At 36.4% G+C, this 16,328-nt stretch overlaps 1 protein-coding gene across 1 annotated transcript in view; it reads right to left on the reverse strand.

The window, feature by feature from the left end:
- Positions 1-16,328, reverse strand: part of CFAP47 (cilia and flagella associated protein 47) — a 261,632-nt gene that overhangs the window by 208,818 nt on the left and 36,486 nt on the right. Inside the window, exons 25-26 of the mRNA XM_058800177.1 lie at positions 11,599-11,791; positions 10,018-10,227 (exon numbers count right to left, since the gene is read on the reverse strand). Coding sequence (XP_058656160.1) covers positions 10,018-10,227; positions 11,599-11,791 — 403 coding nt within the window. The remainder of the gene's footprint in view (positions 1-10,017; positions 10,228-11,598; positions 11,792-16,328) is intronic.

The following is a 16,328-nucleotide window of genomic DNA, read 5'->3' on the forward strand; positions in this document are numbered from 1 at the left end:
GGTAATCAAGATATTTTTCAGCACAAGAACAGAAGACAGAGTGAAGGTATCAGAACTCCTTCATTCTTCTCTAGTGGTTGAACAGATTACACAGGTGGGATTGAACCCTCCAAAATGCTGAAGCTTGGTATAGTATTTCCACTTCTTAGTTTCACTATGAGCATGGGTGTAGCATCATTAAATCTCAAGCAGAGATTTAATGAAATAAATTAACTCTGTATTTCTAAAATGAAAAATAAAAACTACTAAAATTACAACTGACACTAATAAGTCTTCTAAAGATGCCTGCTAACTTGCTAAATAATTTGTCCTACAACTTTTGACAAGGGAAGTTTTCTTGAAAAGCAACTTCTATTTCGATGCAGCATTTATTCTCTAAGACTTTACAGAAATGTCAAAATAAATATTTAAAAATAAATAGATTCAATTTAAAAACAATAAGATATTGACTGCAGTTGCTGGAATATAACAGAAATTGATGTCCATGCTCTGATGTTCACTGGAGTGTCTGCTCTACCTGCAGCAACTTTATTGATGTGCAGCAATCCACCTTTTAACCCTCTTTTTGTACTTCACCCCAGTCTCTCAGTGTGTAGTCAACAAGCAAATTATTGCCATCAATGCAATGCTGGGAGCCATCTGTATTTATGTTCTTAGCTCATTGCAGCTGACAGGTAATTAAACTGAGCTTATTCCTATATTATTAAATAGCTGAGTTTGTAGTCCTTATTTACTTATTAAAAAACATTAATTTTAATTAATTGTTTTGAATAAACTGCCAAAAGTAAAAAGAAAAATGTGTTTTAATTATTCAAACAGAATGCTGATATCCATCTTGCTTTAATACATTGAAAATTATGCATATTGAAAATATACCTTGCACAGAAGAAATGAATATATTTTCCGTTTCCTTGAAACAACCAAAAATAAATTTATATTTATTGCAAATTTAGATTAATATTAAAAGATATGACAAGACCTCTTAGATTAATTTATATATAGTATGAGATAATTAGATTTTACTGGGGTTTTTTTTGTGGAATAAGATAATCAATGAAAAAAATAAATGTTTTAAAGTATCAGAAGGTAGCTTTGTTTCCTTCTTCATACTTCACTCTTCAAACAAAACATTCTTGGACATCGCTTTCAAGGCAACTTTAAGAAATAGAGAAAGGTTCCAACAAAATCCATAGCCAACTTTCTTACAGGTAAATATTCCCATTGGGATTCCAATTTGATCTCTAAGAGTCATTTAAGTAAATAATCCAGCTCTGTAATGCTTTGGTTTGCTTTTAGGAAATGTTAATCCTACTGGAACTTTGCTGGGGGCAAGGCAAGGGCTCTGGCCACTTGCACCTGGCAGCCTAATATTTCTTGCAGCAAACTTCATAATACCTCTTTCAGCAAACTGCTTTTATTCAGCAAATAATCTCAGCAGCAGAGCACCAGCAGGACAGATGGCTGTGAGAGGCACATCCACACCTACCTGTGTGCACAAAATGTACAGCTGTACATGCTCAAAACAAGTGTCAGGGCTTGTTTGTTCCACCTTTACCAAGCCATTGAAAGACACACAGGATCAATAACTACAACACAGAAAGGCTTTCAACTTCCAACTCACAACTTTACTGTGATAAATGGCAACTGTCAATACTCTGCAGGCACTCAGGTGAACTTCAGACAACTGAGTGAGGGGCAGGAGGGGAAGAAAGCTGTACAGAAGTTAATGAGAGATAGCTCTCAATGCAGACATCTGAGTTACTTTCATGGAACTTATCAGACTCAGTCAACTTCCTGACTTCTCAGTTTGAGGTGAGCATCTCAGCCATTTCCATCCTAAATGCCTGTGGGAACTCAGCACATCCCTCCGGATGTCCAGAGTTGCCGAGGACCCCGTTGAGGGGCTCAGAGACCCTGGCATGCTGCCCGGAACACCTGGTGGCTTGATTTTGATCCTTCCAACGAATTGCCAGCTTGGCATGGGGATGTGAAAGCCACACAGGTTTGAATGGTGTAAAAACAAGGTGTTCACAGGGTGAAAATGTAGGTTTTAGGATTTTTTGGTATGGGGGTTATGGGGACAAGATGGAGGAATCAGGGTGTGTCTAGTCTTTCTTCTTTCTTCTTCTTGTTCTCCATTTTCTGCTGTATGTTGTCACTTGGGGATTGGTTTAGAGTAGAAGGGCACTGTCTAACATAGGTGATAGGTATTGGGAATTAAAAGTAAATATGTTATACGTAGTTTGTAGTATAAAAGGATGACACCGCCTCGGGGGTGGTCAGAGTGCCTGTGGCTGCCTTGCTGATTACATCTCCGCTGGGCAAAAAGAAAATTTTGTAGATAAGAAATAATAAACAACCTGAAGACTGAAAAAGTGAAGAGTCCAGACTCATTTTTCGAAAGCACAGGCTGCCTCAGAACCATGCCACGCGTCTCGGGGCAGAGACAGACAGCCAACCCGAGAAATGCCAGGCTGGGATTCAGGGAAATCTTTACTCGTGCTCAGATTTGCACAGTAATGTAACACTGGAAAGTGTGCTTGGGAACTGCAGTGCATCTGAACCACTCACACAAATTCCATGAGTGAAACTACTCAGAGCAAAGGAACTGCACAATGTAGATTATAAAAAACAGCCCCAGAACAGAACATGTGTGAACAAATAAACTCCTCAGAGCTCGTGGTGCTGCCACAAGCAAAGCCCCTCCCTGTTCCATGGATGTGCCTCGGTGGCTGCTGTGATAACACAGTAAAAGGCACGAACACACCCAGCCAACAGCAAACAATGCACACGTTGAGGAGAGGGAGATGGATCCTGCAAGTCAACAACTGATTCTGCAGCTGATATTGATCATAAGGATTAAACTTCCATGACTGTGGCTGCAGTGTGCAGGAGATGGTGGAGGTCAGGACTGAAGGATGTAGAAGGGACTGAAGAAGCTGTTGTGGGGGTGTTCAGCTGTGAGAAAAGAAGGCTCAAGGGGACCTCGTCTATGTGCAAATATCAGATGGGAGGGAGTAAGGAAGATGGAAACTCTTCTCAGTGATGCTTAGTGAGACCTCAAAATGCAGAGTACAAATTTAAATACAGGAAATTCTATCTCATCATAAGAGAAAAAAAAAAAAAAAAAAACCAAAAAAACAAAAAACAAAACTAAAACCATGAGAGTGGCTAAACACTGGAAAAGTCTGCCCAGAGAAGTTATGGAGTCTCATCCTTAAAGATACTAAAAAAAATCAACTGGGCAATAGAGTTGATTCCTTGAAGAGGGGCTGAGATGATCTCTGGAAGGTCTTTCCAAACTTAGGCATTATGAGATAATAAACTTCAACTCACTTATTGGCCACCTGTCCACTTATCAGTAAATACTTTATTGTCCAGTAAGTACTTTATAACCCAGTATGTACTTTATTACAGCATTTTCCTAGAAGTGCTAATTGACACAAAATTCAAGAATGAGTCTGTACCTAAAAATTTCATCTGAGATTTAAATAATGCTACTCCAGACACAAGGACACATGGCAGAAAAATGAAGGTGCTAGGAGCTAACTATTTATCATATGCCTTTGAGGAACTGAGTCAGAGGGCACCAGACAGAGAAGCATGCACACCAGCATACAATTACAGAAGAGAGATTACAAAGACATGTGCATTCTGTACATGTAAAAGCATCTTGTACCACTGACCTTTACTTACAACATTATTAATGAAATAACGTTACAAAACTAGAAGTCTTGTACAACATATTTATTTTGTATTTGTAGCAATGTTTAAAGAAATATTAGAAAAGTCTATATTATTCTATTGGAATGAAAGGTACTTGTGCTGTTAGCAAATGTGAAGTCACTAAATACATTAAATTATTCAGTGTATTTTGTTTTTATAATGTTTACTAGTGCAAGTAAAGAAAATTGTTATCTGCATGAACAATCACTGCCACTGCTACTCCAGTGTTTATTCCCTAATGTATATTTCCAAAGAACACACAACACAAGAATGGCCACTAAATATATTGTGTTTACCAACATCTGAAACCTGCTGAGAACCAGAAGTAAAGCTCCAACTGTGATGACAAAAAAATACCATTCAACCCTGTAAAACAATGTTTATATAGAAGGGCTTTCACTTCTTTTAAAGTAACGCTGTTGTTTTCTCTCATTAATTTGTTTGTTTTAATGATTGTGGAAAGACAAATCAAAATATATTTATCTATTTTAATCTGCTCTATGGAATTTCAGGTGTTTCCTAACTACAAACAAGTGATTTTTTTGTATCTATCTGTGTAACCCACATGTTCTAAATATGTAGGCATAGTTAAATAACTCTTCTTCAATAGTATTCATCAAGAGATGCAGAATATCACTAAATTTCTAATGAGAAAAAGATCCAAATCCATCAGCATCTAAAAAGTTCCTGTAGCAACATCATTTGTGTAAACTAAGAAAAAATATTTAAGAAAAACTCACACTGCCAGTTTAGGAAACAAAACAAATTGCTTGCAGAAGTGATTAGTGACAAAAGAAAACCTTACCTAAGAGAGTGGCATTTTACAGATTTTTAAGAATAAAGAACAATGTTCTTTATTCACAACGTTAGATGCCGGGAAGTTGCAATTTAAATATCAATAAAGACCTGCCCTCCTCCTTCCCCTCAAAAATCCTAGAACAAATAGAGAGATGATGGAACTGAAGAGGAAAAGATGACCCATGCCAGCTCTGCCATTATTCACAAATAAGCAGTCCCCCCACACTGAAGGATCCCTACCCTTTGTAGCAGGAGCTCAAGCTTCCCCAGCAACCAACATAATACAACAATGAATAGTGGCTGACACATAATTTCATGCTATATGTGAGACTTATAGCTGGGAAAGCATCCACATTTTTTCCTAGTAGCAGCAGTGACATGTGCACTTAATTCCTGAATAAGAGATGCTTCAGCTGTCAGGGACCATCACAATGGCAGAAAGCCACAAGCACAGAAAAGAACAGAGTGATTAATGGGCTTGGACCATCCTGGTTTTCAAAAGCACTCCCAACTATCTGAGGTAAAATGCCAACATATTCTTAGGTCAGATGAATGCTGCAGAGCAGCATGCAAATATCAAGAACTCCAGTGTTTCCTAGCTCCCTGCTTTCTCATGAAATGTGAATGATATTGAAAGAAATTGACAGCTCCTGCTCTCCCAGGCATGCCAGCAGAATCCATGGATTTGACATTTGCCAGCAGAGCCTATTAAAGAGCTGGATGCTTTGGGCATGCTTCCCAAAAGCAAAGGGAATGTTTTCCCCTGTGAGACACTGAGATCTGATGGACTATCAAAACAACTGGAACCAATCCATAATTGGGTTAGTGACTGTGTCTCACTGCTATCATATTGTTATTACAGGCTACATTCCCTGACACTCTCTCTTCCTGAAGTTCCAGCCATGAATAATGTGAATACATTCAGGGAGAACTGTGGAACACTGGAGGAAAAGACCTCAGCACACTTGTGTCATCAATGACACACCAACCTATGTTCACCACATGTTGGGATTTTAGATATTTTTCTGCCCAGAGCATAATTTTCTTTGCTTGCCTGTTTACTACTTATTTTCAGAAATAGTAAGTTAAATGTTATTTCAATCAAGGTGGCAGAAAAATTTATTTTCTGCTAAACTCTTTGTATAATCATCAAATTAAAATATATAATAACAATAATCAGAGAACAAATATATAAGCATGTTTGCAGAGTTTTTTTTTTTTGCAAAGTATGTGTCATAGCTAAATATTTCTCCCATTTATTAAATACTTACTCAAGACAGTCTTAGATTTCATGTTAACTTTTACTTCTGAATTCCTATCAGTCCTATGTAAGAAAGAGTAATTTCTTCTGCTTTGGATTCAAAGGAGCAAAAAGAAAGACTTAAAGTAATATTAGAATTATGTACTTATGCATTTATTAGAAATTAATGCACTTTCATATGTTCCATTTAATGGAATCTGTGCACACAGTAATTTATTGCATAAATGACAACCAAATATCTCTTCAGTTTTCTTTTACAGTTATATTTAATATTGATTTATTATAAAAAATTATTGCCTGTCATCTTTCAAATGTTTTCTGTAAAGCAGCCAAATCCAACATTATCTATTCTCTAGCCAACATTCACACTGTTTTAAAGCAAAAAAAAGTAATTCTTATTTAGGACTAAGTATGGGCTATGTGAATCAATCCTACTGACATTTTAGACCTGAATTTAGAAAAGCAAAATACTACAGAGCCTAAGTAAAGTGCATTGGGTTTGTATGGCCAGGTTTTGGTAGAGAGGGGAGTGACAGGGGTGGCTTTGAGAAGCTGCTGGAGGCTTCCTTCACCTCCATCAGAGCCAACAGCAGCCAGCCCCAGGACTGATTTGCCACTGGCCAAGACTGGGCCAAGTAGAAATAGTGGCAAAACCTCTGTGATAACACACTTAATAATTTTTTTTAAAGTTATGGCACAGATGTAATGCAGGCAGAGAAGAGGAGAGTGAGAATCCGTGAAAGGAGCAGCCCTGCAGACCAAGGTCAGCACAGAAGGAGGAGCAGGAGGTGCTCGAGGTACCAGAGCTGGGATTCCCTGCAGCCCTTGGTGAGACCCTGCTGAGGCAGCCCAGGAGGGCTCAGGGGTGCAGAGATCACCTCAGCCCAGAATGGGGCTCAGGGATGCAGAGATCACCTCAGCCCAGAATGGGGCTCAGGGATGCAGAGATCACCTCAGCCCAGAATGGGGCACAGGGATGCAGAGATCACCTCAGCCCAGGAGGGCTCAGGGATGCAGAGATCACCTCAGCCCAGAATGGGGCTCAGGGATGCAGAGATCACCTCAGCCCATGGAGGAGACCCAAAATGGAGCACAGGGATGCTGAAGAAGGCTGTGAACCCATGGGATGCCTGTGCTGGAGCAGGCTCCTGGCTGGGACCTGCAGACCTGTGGAGAGAGAAGCCCACCCTGGAGCAGGTTTCCTGGCAGGACCCATGGGGGACCCAGGCTGTCCTTGAAGGACTGCACCCCATGGCAGAGGGTGCAGCAGGCTGGGGAGGACTGCTGCCCATGGGATGGACTCACATTGGAGAAGTTCATGGAGAAGTGTCTCCCATGGAAGGGAGCCCAGGGGAAGGACTCCTTTCCCTAAGCAGAAGCAATGAATTGTGAGATGAATTGACCACAACCCCCATACCCCATTTCCCTCCACTGCTGGGGAAGAGGTAGAGCTAGGAAGGAGAGAAGGGTGAAGGGAAAGTGTTTTTAAAGTTGTATTTTAGCTCTCATTATCTTGCTTTGATTTTTTAGTAATAAATTTAATTAGTATCTCTAATTTAAGTCTGTTTTGCCCATGAGGGTATTTGATGAGTGATCTCCCTTCTATTTTTAACTCATGAACATATTATTATAATTTCCCTCCACTTTCCAGCTGCAGAGGGGAGTGACAGAGAGGCTTTGGTGGGTGCCTGACATCCAGCCAGGGTCAACCCCTGTGGAGTGTTTATCTCCTGCTTTGAAATCTGCCTAGAACTAGTTCTGCTTAGCAGTTAAGGCTTTTTTTCTGAGAAAATTGAAAAGAAATATTGTAGAATACAATATTTTACCAACCTCTGAAAATCTTGACTTGCTTATTTTAATAAGAATATCCCAGAACACAGAATAGGAGTTGAAGTTCAAAAGTTTAGTTCAAATCATTTTAAAGTACATGTTATCACTTGCAAAATGGAAATATAAAGAGAGAACACCTGAAAAATTAATACATCTTCAGCAACTGATACTGTGAGATTTCACGGCCTATTAAACAGTCCAGGAACTTTTTCAAGACCAGTTAGCTTTTATAGGCGTCATAAAAGGTTATAGATTTCATTGTTTTATTACTAAAGATCAAGAAGACCCTGAAATCTTGTCTTTCTAAAATACTCAAATTAACAAAGTAGTTTAAAATCATTAGATATATGGTTTGAACCAAATTGTTCAAATGCTCAGATAATTGGTTGAATCAGGTTTGAAGTTTGAACAGGTTGCACAGGGCTCCCATGGGGGCTGGCAGGAATGAGGAGAAGAAATGCAGAGAACAAGAAATTCCAGCTCCATGTTATTACAGAGTGCAATATCAAAGCACATATAATACCAGCAGTGTTATCCAGACTTGGATTTATCATGGAATTATCATGGAGATTATTAGAAGAAGAAGGAAACAGTCAGTCTCAGTTACTGAGACATTTCTAAGTGAAGAAAAGAATTCTTTTTGGTTACAATAAAAATTATTTCATCTGAAAGCCAATAGGAATAATATTCCCACACTGACCAAAGACACACACATAATTATTTCATTTTTGATGCTGTGTTATTTCACCCAGTTTTGCTCAGGTTTTCACCTGCTCCTAAAGCCACCCACAACTCAACTGCCTGTCAGAAAATCCCATACACATTAGTAAACTTCTGTTATGAGTTCTGTCCTTTAACAGATACTTTAGTTCTACATTTTAAAACCCAGCAACAATTCTGAAATGATTTGACATTCCAGAGCATGAATTTTTTCACCCTCACGAGCAAGAATGGCTGTTAAAGTTACTTAGATGACTTTTATTTGCTATCTTTTTTTAAAAAACACATTCAGTTTGCCTTTAAATTGAGGGTCATATTCTTTATTTCCTTTTAATGGCAGATATAGAAAAGATTTTATTACACAGGAGTAATTTTTATTTCTCTATAACAAGATCTGAGAAGCTGCTAGTGCATCATATAAAAAGTTATTAAAACTAAATATTGTGCCTGCTCAGAAGCTCCATTTCAGACTTGATCATAAGCTTAAATTATTCTTTTCTTGTAATTACAGCAAGCTTTAACACAGATTTATGAATCACACCCCACACAATGATTAAATCCTATAAATAAATAAAATTAATAACAAATAGATTCTTTGCTGACAATGTATACAGAAAAATATGAAATATTAACCCAGAGAGCAGCAATAACCTGAATATCCATAACCCTTGCATCAAAATAATATAAAATTTAGTTTTATATTTGTTTAAAAGCCCATTTTAAGCTGCAGATGAAATTATTTATCTCTCAAAATAGTTGCTTTAGTGAAAATACTAAATACAGGACTTTAATAGAAACAATGCCCATCTTTCTTAATCTTGCATTCACCCTCTAATTCCATCCCTGACAGAGCTGAACAACAGATGAGTTACCAGTAGATACAAATGTTATCTTGAAACAAGACCTTAAGATGGACACTTAGATGGATTTTACCTAAGAGACCGAAGCTGAATTTTTTAGTCTTGAATGTAATTCAGTTGAAAAAAGGAAATAAATGTCTATCTTTCATTTTTATTTTTTTCAGAGGATTCTTGTGGAAAATGGAAAGTTAGAAACTTCCACAGACACTGAAGAGTTTGATCTGCAGCCTTGGAAGAAGCTTGGATTGATGTAAAAATAAAGTACACAGACATTAAAGTACAAAAATCATAAACTTATGTTTCTATAGCTGTAAGTAAGAGTATGCCTTAAGTAAGTAAAAAACTGCACTAATAAGATGGTGAAGGGTTTATGATGTAGGAGTGTAATTGTATAGAGTAAGCTAAGAGTTTAGAAGTTACAATAGAAGCATATTTGTGAACATATAATAGCAGCCCATTAGATGAAAGTATCTGCAGTGCAGCAGAATTAAGTAAAGGTGATAGGTTAAAAAAGCAAAATAAACTTTGTGGCAACTGTCCATTGGCTTAGAAAGTTCTATATTGTCTTGTAGTGAAGCACTTGTGACTACTTTGAGCTATGGTTGAGTACTAGCTCCTCTGAAATCTCACAGCCTCTGAGACTGAGGTTTATCTGAGCAATAAATCATTTTTAGCCCAACTGTGGTCCCATTCCTCCATTAAAAGCAGCGATAATTTTAGATTCTTGTGTTCCTTTACCCAACTCCTGTGAGTTCTGTGCCTTATATCCAGCTTCGCCAGTCTGGAACCTTCCCCCAGGTGAATCTGAATTGCACACATTACCTGTTATCTTCTTGGTCAATAAATAGCACTTCCCCTAAGAATGCCATTGGCTTTGATGAGCTGAAGCTGATGCGGCAGGTCAGCTCATTAGCTGTGCCATCTGATGAAAGAACAACATTTTCTCCCTCCGGGAACTCCACAAAAAAAGGGCAAATCCTGGTACCATCTGCAAGTTCAAGCTCAGGAAGTTTAACTCTTATTTGTGAATCCCTGTGTTAAACATAAATAGTAGGTGTTTGTGGTCACAGGATTGCAGTAATCAAGTTAATTCATAGATTCTCACATTCACAAAACTCTTTCACATTTGAATACAGAATAGCAACTTTAGTTCTCAAGTGCAAATCAAATGAAACTAATTCAAAAAACAAAATTCTTTCATCATTTAGATGCTAGCTTGTTTTCTTTGTATGTATCTGAACATTTTATGCTGTCCCACAATATCTGAACATCGAAATGAAATTTCTACTTAACTGCACTACAAAAGGCATAAAGAGTTTTCTGAAACTTAAAGCTTTCACTAATGTTCATTAAATGACACTATTGCACAATTAGGTTATAAAGTCATAAAACAAAAATATTAAGGGTAAATTTGTGAAGATGCTGAAGACACTTCATTATGCAGTTATGTAGTTCCAGGTTTCAGCTCTGAAATAAGAACAGCAGTCAGTCCAGACCCATGAGGAATCCCTTCAGTTCCAACCACTGAGCTACTGGCAACAGGCAAATCACTTGATAAATCAGCACAACTCAAACAAGACAAGACAGTAATAATTTGAAGGTAATTTAATTAATTTATAACAAAAGGAAATTTTTGCTGTAATTCTAGTATTGAAATGATACCTTCACAAACATAGCAAACAAATATCAGTACTCTTTACTAATTACAAACAGCAAAGCTAAATCTTGGAAAGTTGAATAGTTGCAATGCTAAGTTATACCACATTATATAAAAATTACAAAAAGTCTCTGTTTTAGATTCAAGTACCAGGATGGAGTGAGTGATCCACAGACAAATAAAAAATATATGGATTTCTTATTGAAACAAGGGGCAGGATTAAAACATTTCTGCTGTCCTCTTCAATAAAACCTCACCTGAAAAGAAGGAAGAAAAAAACCACCAAGAACTACAACCCCATCAACTGTTCAATTAGCTAAATCTCAAACCAGCTGAGTAGAAAAAATAAAATGACAGAAAGATTTCATGTTACCACAATGTGAAAATTTTGAAATAAGATTTAAAACCTTAGTATCTGGCTAAAAACAACAAAAAATCCTGGTAAGTCTCTTCTTTGAATATTTTTGTTATCCATAGTAATCTTCTATTTCTGATATAAATTCCTAGAGTGAAGATATCAGAATTTAGACACTTCACAAAGCAGGTATGTTTGAGGAAAAAACATGGGCTTGTTGAATATTCAACAATATTAATTACATTAATTTTCTCTTAAATATACAGATTATTCTGCTGAGCATAAAACTAATACTAACATTCACAAACAAATATTAATTCACTTTTTCAGAAATGAATGAAACAAAGAATTATTCAGGATTTCTGTAATAAATATACTTTGAGATTTTTACCTTAAAAAATCCTGCGGAATGATGGTGACATCTGCTTCAGTTTCCACATCCAGAGGAACTGGCATCAGCATTAAAAAGGGGGGATGAAAATCCATTTTTGGTGACCTCAGTGTGCCAGACAATGTTACTATGTATCGTGCTGGATTATTATTTAGATGCAAGATTATTTCAGAAGTATATGTCCCAGGAGCAGCTGTTGAAAAGGTTTAAAAATATATATATATGTTGCCACAAATACAGGAATGTATAAATGTGTAATAAAGGAGTATAGTAAGAGATTTGGGGTCGGAATTTTTGTTTGCTTTTTTTTTTTTTAATTTAGTACTGCTTTCTTTCTCAAAATGTAGTTTAACATAACATAAATATTGTAGGAGAAGAGTGTTTATTAAGAAAGCTCAGAACACTTGCTTTTAGCAAACCAGAAATTCACATTTTTTTTAACTTGCCAGAATTTTTCTAACTTCAATAAATGAGTTTATTGCATTAATATCCCATTATATATAATACCAATACAACAGCAGAATTTTAAGAATTGCAGTCATACTTTGAATTACACTAATTGACACAGTGAATGCTTATTTTATAAAGGAGTAACTATTGGAATCATCTGCCAAGACAAGGAAAAGTACCTTGGTACCTTTTAAGAGTGCAATTTCACCACTTCAAAGATGCCTCCAAAACCTACAGAGTGGCCAAGCAGCCTCACACAAGGCAGCAGGAGGTTCCACCTGCACTCAGAGCATCTCCCATTTCACAGAATCTTTCTGCTTGGAGAAAATCCTAAAGGTCATCAAATCCAACTGCAACCCTAATATTGCCAAGTCCACCAAAAAAATAGAAGGGATGGGCAAACATTCTTATCCACGTGCTCTCTACAGCACAGCTGGGCACAACAATAGCAAGGATAAAGATTTCCTTGTGTTCTGCCCCTTCTCAGGCACCTTGCTCCCTGCTGGAAGGCACTGCTCTCTAGGATGAAAAAACACTTTTTTGTTTCACTGATACAGGGAACAAAGTACTCCCTTCCACAGTTGTTAAACTATGAAAGCGACATTCCAAACCACGCAGTGCCATTTAACCAACCCTCAGTCGTTCTCTCCTGCTGAACAGCCAGCAAAATCAGCAATTTTGAGGGCAAACTAATGAAAAACTCCTGGATTTAAAAATAAATCTCCAATAATGCGTTGGAAAACAACCCAAAAAGTTTCACTGAATTTTTGAGAAAAAACACCTTTTCCTTTGATTCCCCTCAATTAGATCAGTATGGAAAAACCTTCATCTAATTATTAGGAGAGCAAAAAGAAATTTTGTATTTTATGTATCTGCATGATCATCTACACGTCACAGAACAAAATACACAACGGAGTCTTCTGAGATTATCTCAGATCATTACTTCCACAGCCTGAGAAAGAGCTGTCACTGATTACACACAAAAATAAGAAAATCTAGTGTCTTCAAAATACTGTGTCTTTTTCCCTTCCTGTAAGAGCTAATTTCCTAATGGAGATGACAACAGAAGAGCATCGTGGATGCTGTTATGTCACCAGAACATGACCTGTGGATCCCTTAATTTCAAACCAGCAAACATGAAAATGCAAACTAAAAACCAGTTCTAAGGGGAATCTGCTGACCCTGTTTGCAACATCTGACTAATTCTGTGTTAAATGTAAATCAGCTTCAGGAGACAATACAGCACAGCTGAGAAGGCTGAAAGGATTCTGCCTCTAGGTTTTGACACAACAGGAACACATCTTCCTCTGGCACTTTGCCCTTTCATGAAGGAAAGGTGAGAAAGCATCAGAAAAAACATCCTGGAGATGGATGAAGAGCCAAACAGGGTATTTCTTAGAAGCTTGTAAGAAAGGATGTTCTGTACAAGCTCCTCCCATGTACCACAGCTGGGCTGTAACTAAACCCTGTTTCGGGTGTCCTCTCTTCATCCAGGTGTATCACAAGGTGGAGTGAAAGGACATAACCAATAAATACCACAGGGATGGAACACAGGGAAGGAATAAAATACAGGAGCATATGTCAGTACCAAAGAATGTGCAATTTTCACTAACTCACATTTTAAAATACTTGTATTACCCATAGTTTCAAAGTTAGGCAATAGTAGTGTTAAGTTTTCTCATAAAAACTTTCCATTTACACTTTCCATGCCAGAGAAACCCTGGCTCACCCAGAGAGCAGAACAGACAGTGCCTATCCTGCATCACTGATCGTTCTGTGTGTGGATCCACACATTTACTAACACCAAAATTCAGCATAGAACATAAACCAATAAATACAAAATCATATGATATGATATGATATGATATGATATGATATGATATGATATATAATATAATATAATATAATATAATATAATATAATATAATATAATATAATATAATTAATATATAAAATTGTATAATATAATTACACTATAAAATTATATAATCTAAATAATATATAATATTACATGTAATATATTATTTATATAATATAATATATAAAAAGTAAATTATTGCTTATGTCAGAAACACCAAGACCATGCAATACCATGATAATTTTGAACAGACACAAATGGAAAAACATAAATTCTGTCATTTATTAAGATTTGTTCATTACTTTGAAATGCCTAGGACCAGTGATTTCAGGATATTTCAAGTTAAATAAATTACTTGGAAATTAATGAGAATTATGTCCTGAACTGACAGCTGAAGTCAAGAATGTATTCCACTCCTCACACCTTTCATGGCTGCTGTCAAAGTCTGGGCTGCTGCTACCATTCTGAGATACCACCATTCATTTCTAGTCCAGCAGATGTGAACATTTTCCTTAGGAATATTTGATGGCACTTAAAAATTTGTCAATCTAAATCTGCCAATGGCTAATAAAATCTGTAGAATTATATGGGAAATATTTTCTCCAGGAATATTAACTCTATATTTTCAGAGTTTATGAGAAGAAAGGAAAAACATCATCTGCTCTTCTCACCCTTTTAAGTTTGTCTTATATGGTTATGCAGTTCCTACATTTTTCTCCCAAAAGCACAAATTTAGTTTAGTTGCCTTAGACCTTATGATAATTCAGGTGTTATTGCATCTATATCCTTTCAACATTAATAGGTACCACTAAACAATTTGCATACAGTGAAATACAGACTTCAAAGCAGAAAAGCCAAAGACAGCTAGAACTTACAGGTATCCTACCAAAAAAAAAAAAAAAAAAAAAAAAAGAAAACTTCAAAAGTAAAATAAAAGTTTCTTCACATTTCTTCACAGAATTTGTTAAAGGTCACAGCTATTTAATATCTTGCTGTTGCAGAGAAAAAAATGAAAAACAAAAGACCACACAATCAAAGTATCAAAGTTGTCATTTGTGCCCATTACACAATTATCACATCTTCCAGCATCTCTGAACTCCCAGTAAGGGAACCCAAGAGCACAAATTCCATGTAACTTCCTTTGCTGCAGATAAGTTTTTTCATATTAAAATTAGACATAGTGAAAAATGTTTTTAGACTGTTTATGCATTATACTATAAAACAGCAGAAGAGGATCATATTAATACATCTTCAATTCTTGAAAATCTCTGGTTTTAGAATAGTATTTTAATAGATAGCATGATTTTACCACCAACTTAAACTCTTTCATTTAATTAAATATTACAGTTTGTTATAGCATTTTGTACTCTATCATAACTGCTGCAGCATATTTAAATAAATTAACCTAATGCACATTCAAAGTTCATTTTACAGTTTGTTCACCCCCCCACATACTACAACTTTACAGCACAAGCCTATGGAAGTGATTAGCAGCCCATGTTCATTAACCAGGTCTCCTGTGTGGGTTTGGATGTATCTAATGCTCTCTTACAAGAGAGTAATGATATGCACTGAAGGTACAGCATAAATAGGATATAAATCATAGAAAAATACTTAGAACATTGAATTAAGGGTAATTGATCTTGCAGTTATTTATGACTTTCTGTAAACAAAAGATATGGGAACACAGCAAAAATACAGATATCTTCAAATTACAGTAATTTATCAGTCATATATATATATATATATATATATATATATATATATATATACACACATCTGCATTTACACAATTTATCCAGTAATTCAAAATATTGGCTTTTATTTTTATGCTGTTCTCTGCTTCACAGTCTGCAACAAGCAACTCCAAGCAACATGTGCAATTAAACACTGCTCTTGCATATTCACAACATTAACAGAACCAAACTTAATGCACTCTTCTCAATTTATCATAGAGTCATGACAAGAGTTATTTTTCTTTATTTTTATTAAATTGTTTCCAGTGCTTAATTGAGGTTAGAGATTTCAGCGTTATGATGAAAAATAACAGCAACATCTTTCTTTAGGACAGGGCTGCTCACTTGCTGACTCAGCATCAGAACCAACTGACACAACAACTTTCCTTCCCCTTGACAATGCTGCAGTCCCAAAAGTACTGCACTGAACCTGCCAGGAGGGTGGAGTTCTGTGGGCATCAGTTGCATTTTCTGGTGGGATTTAACAGCTCAAGCACTGTGTTACACCCTATGAATCTTGTATATCACTGTCTACTTTAAACTCTTGCTTGGGAAAAAGTAGAATCTTAATTTTCTTATTCTTATATTCGTTTTCTGGAGTTATGTGGTTGATTATCATCTTCCTTTATTCTTCCCAGTTTTGTTAGAAATCTATTTTAAAAATTTTATTTAGGGACTGGTTGCCT

The sequence above is a fragment of the Ammospiza caudacuta genome, chromosome 2 (assembly GCF_027887145.1).
Source record: "Ammospiza caudacuta isolate bAmmCau1 chromosome 2, bAmmCau1.pri, whole genome shotgun sequence".
Lineage (NCBI taxonomy): Eukaryota > Metazoa > Chordata > Aves > Passeriformes > Passerellidae > Ammospiza > Ammospiza caudacuta.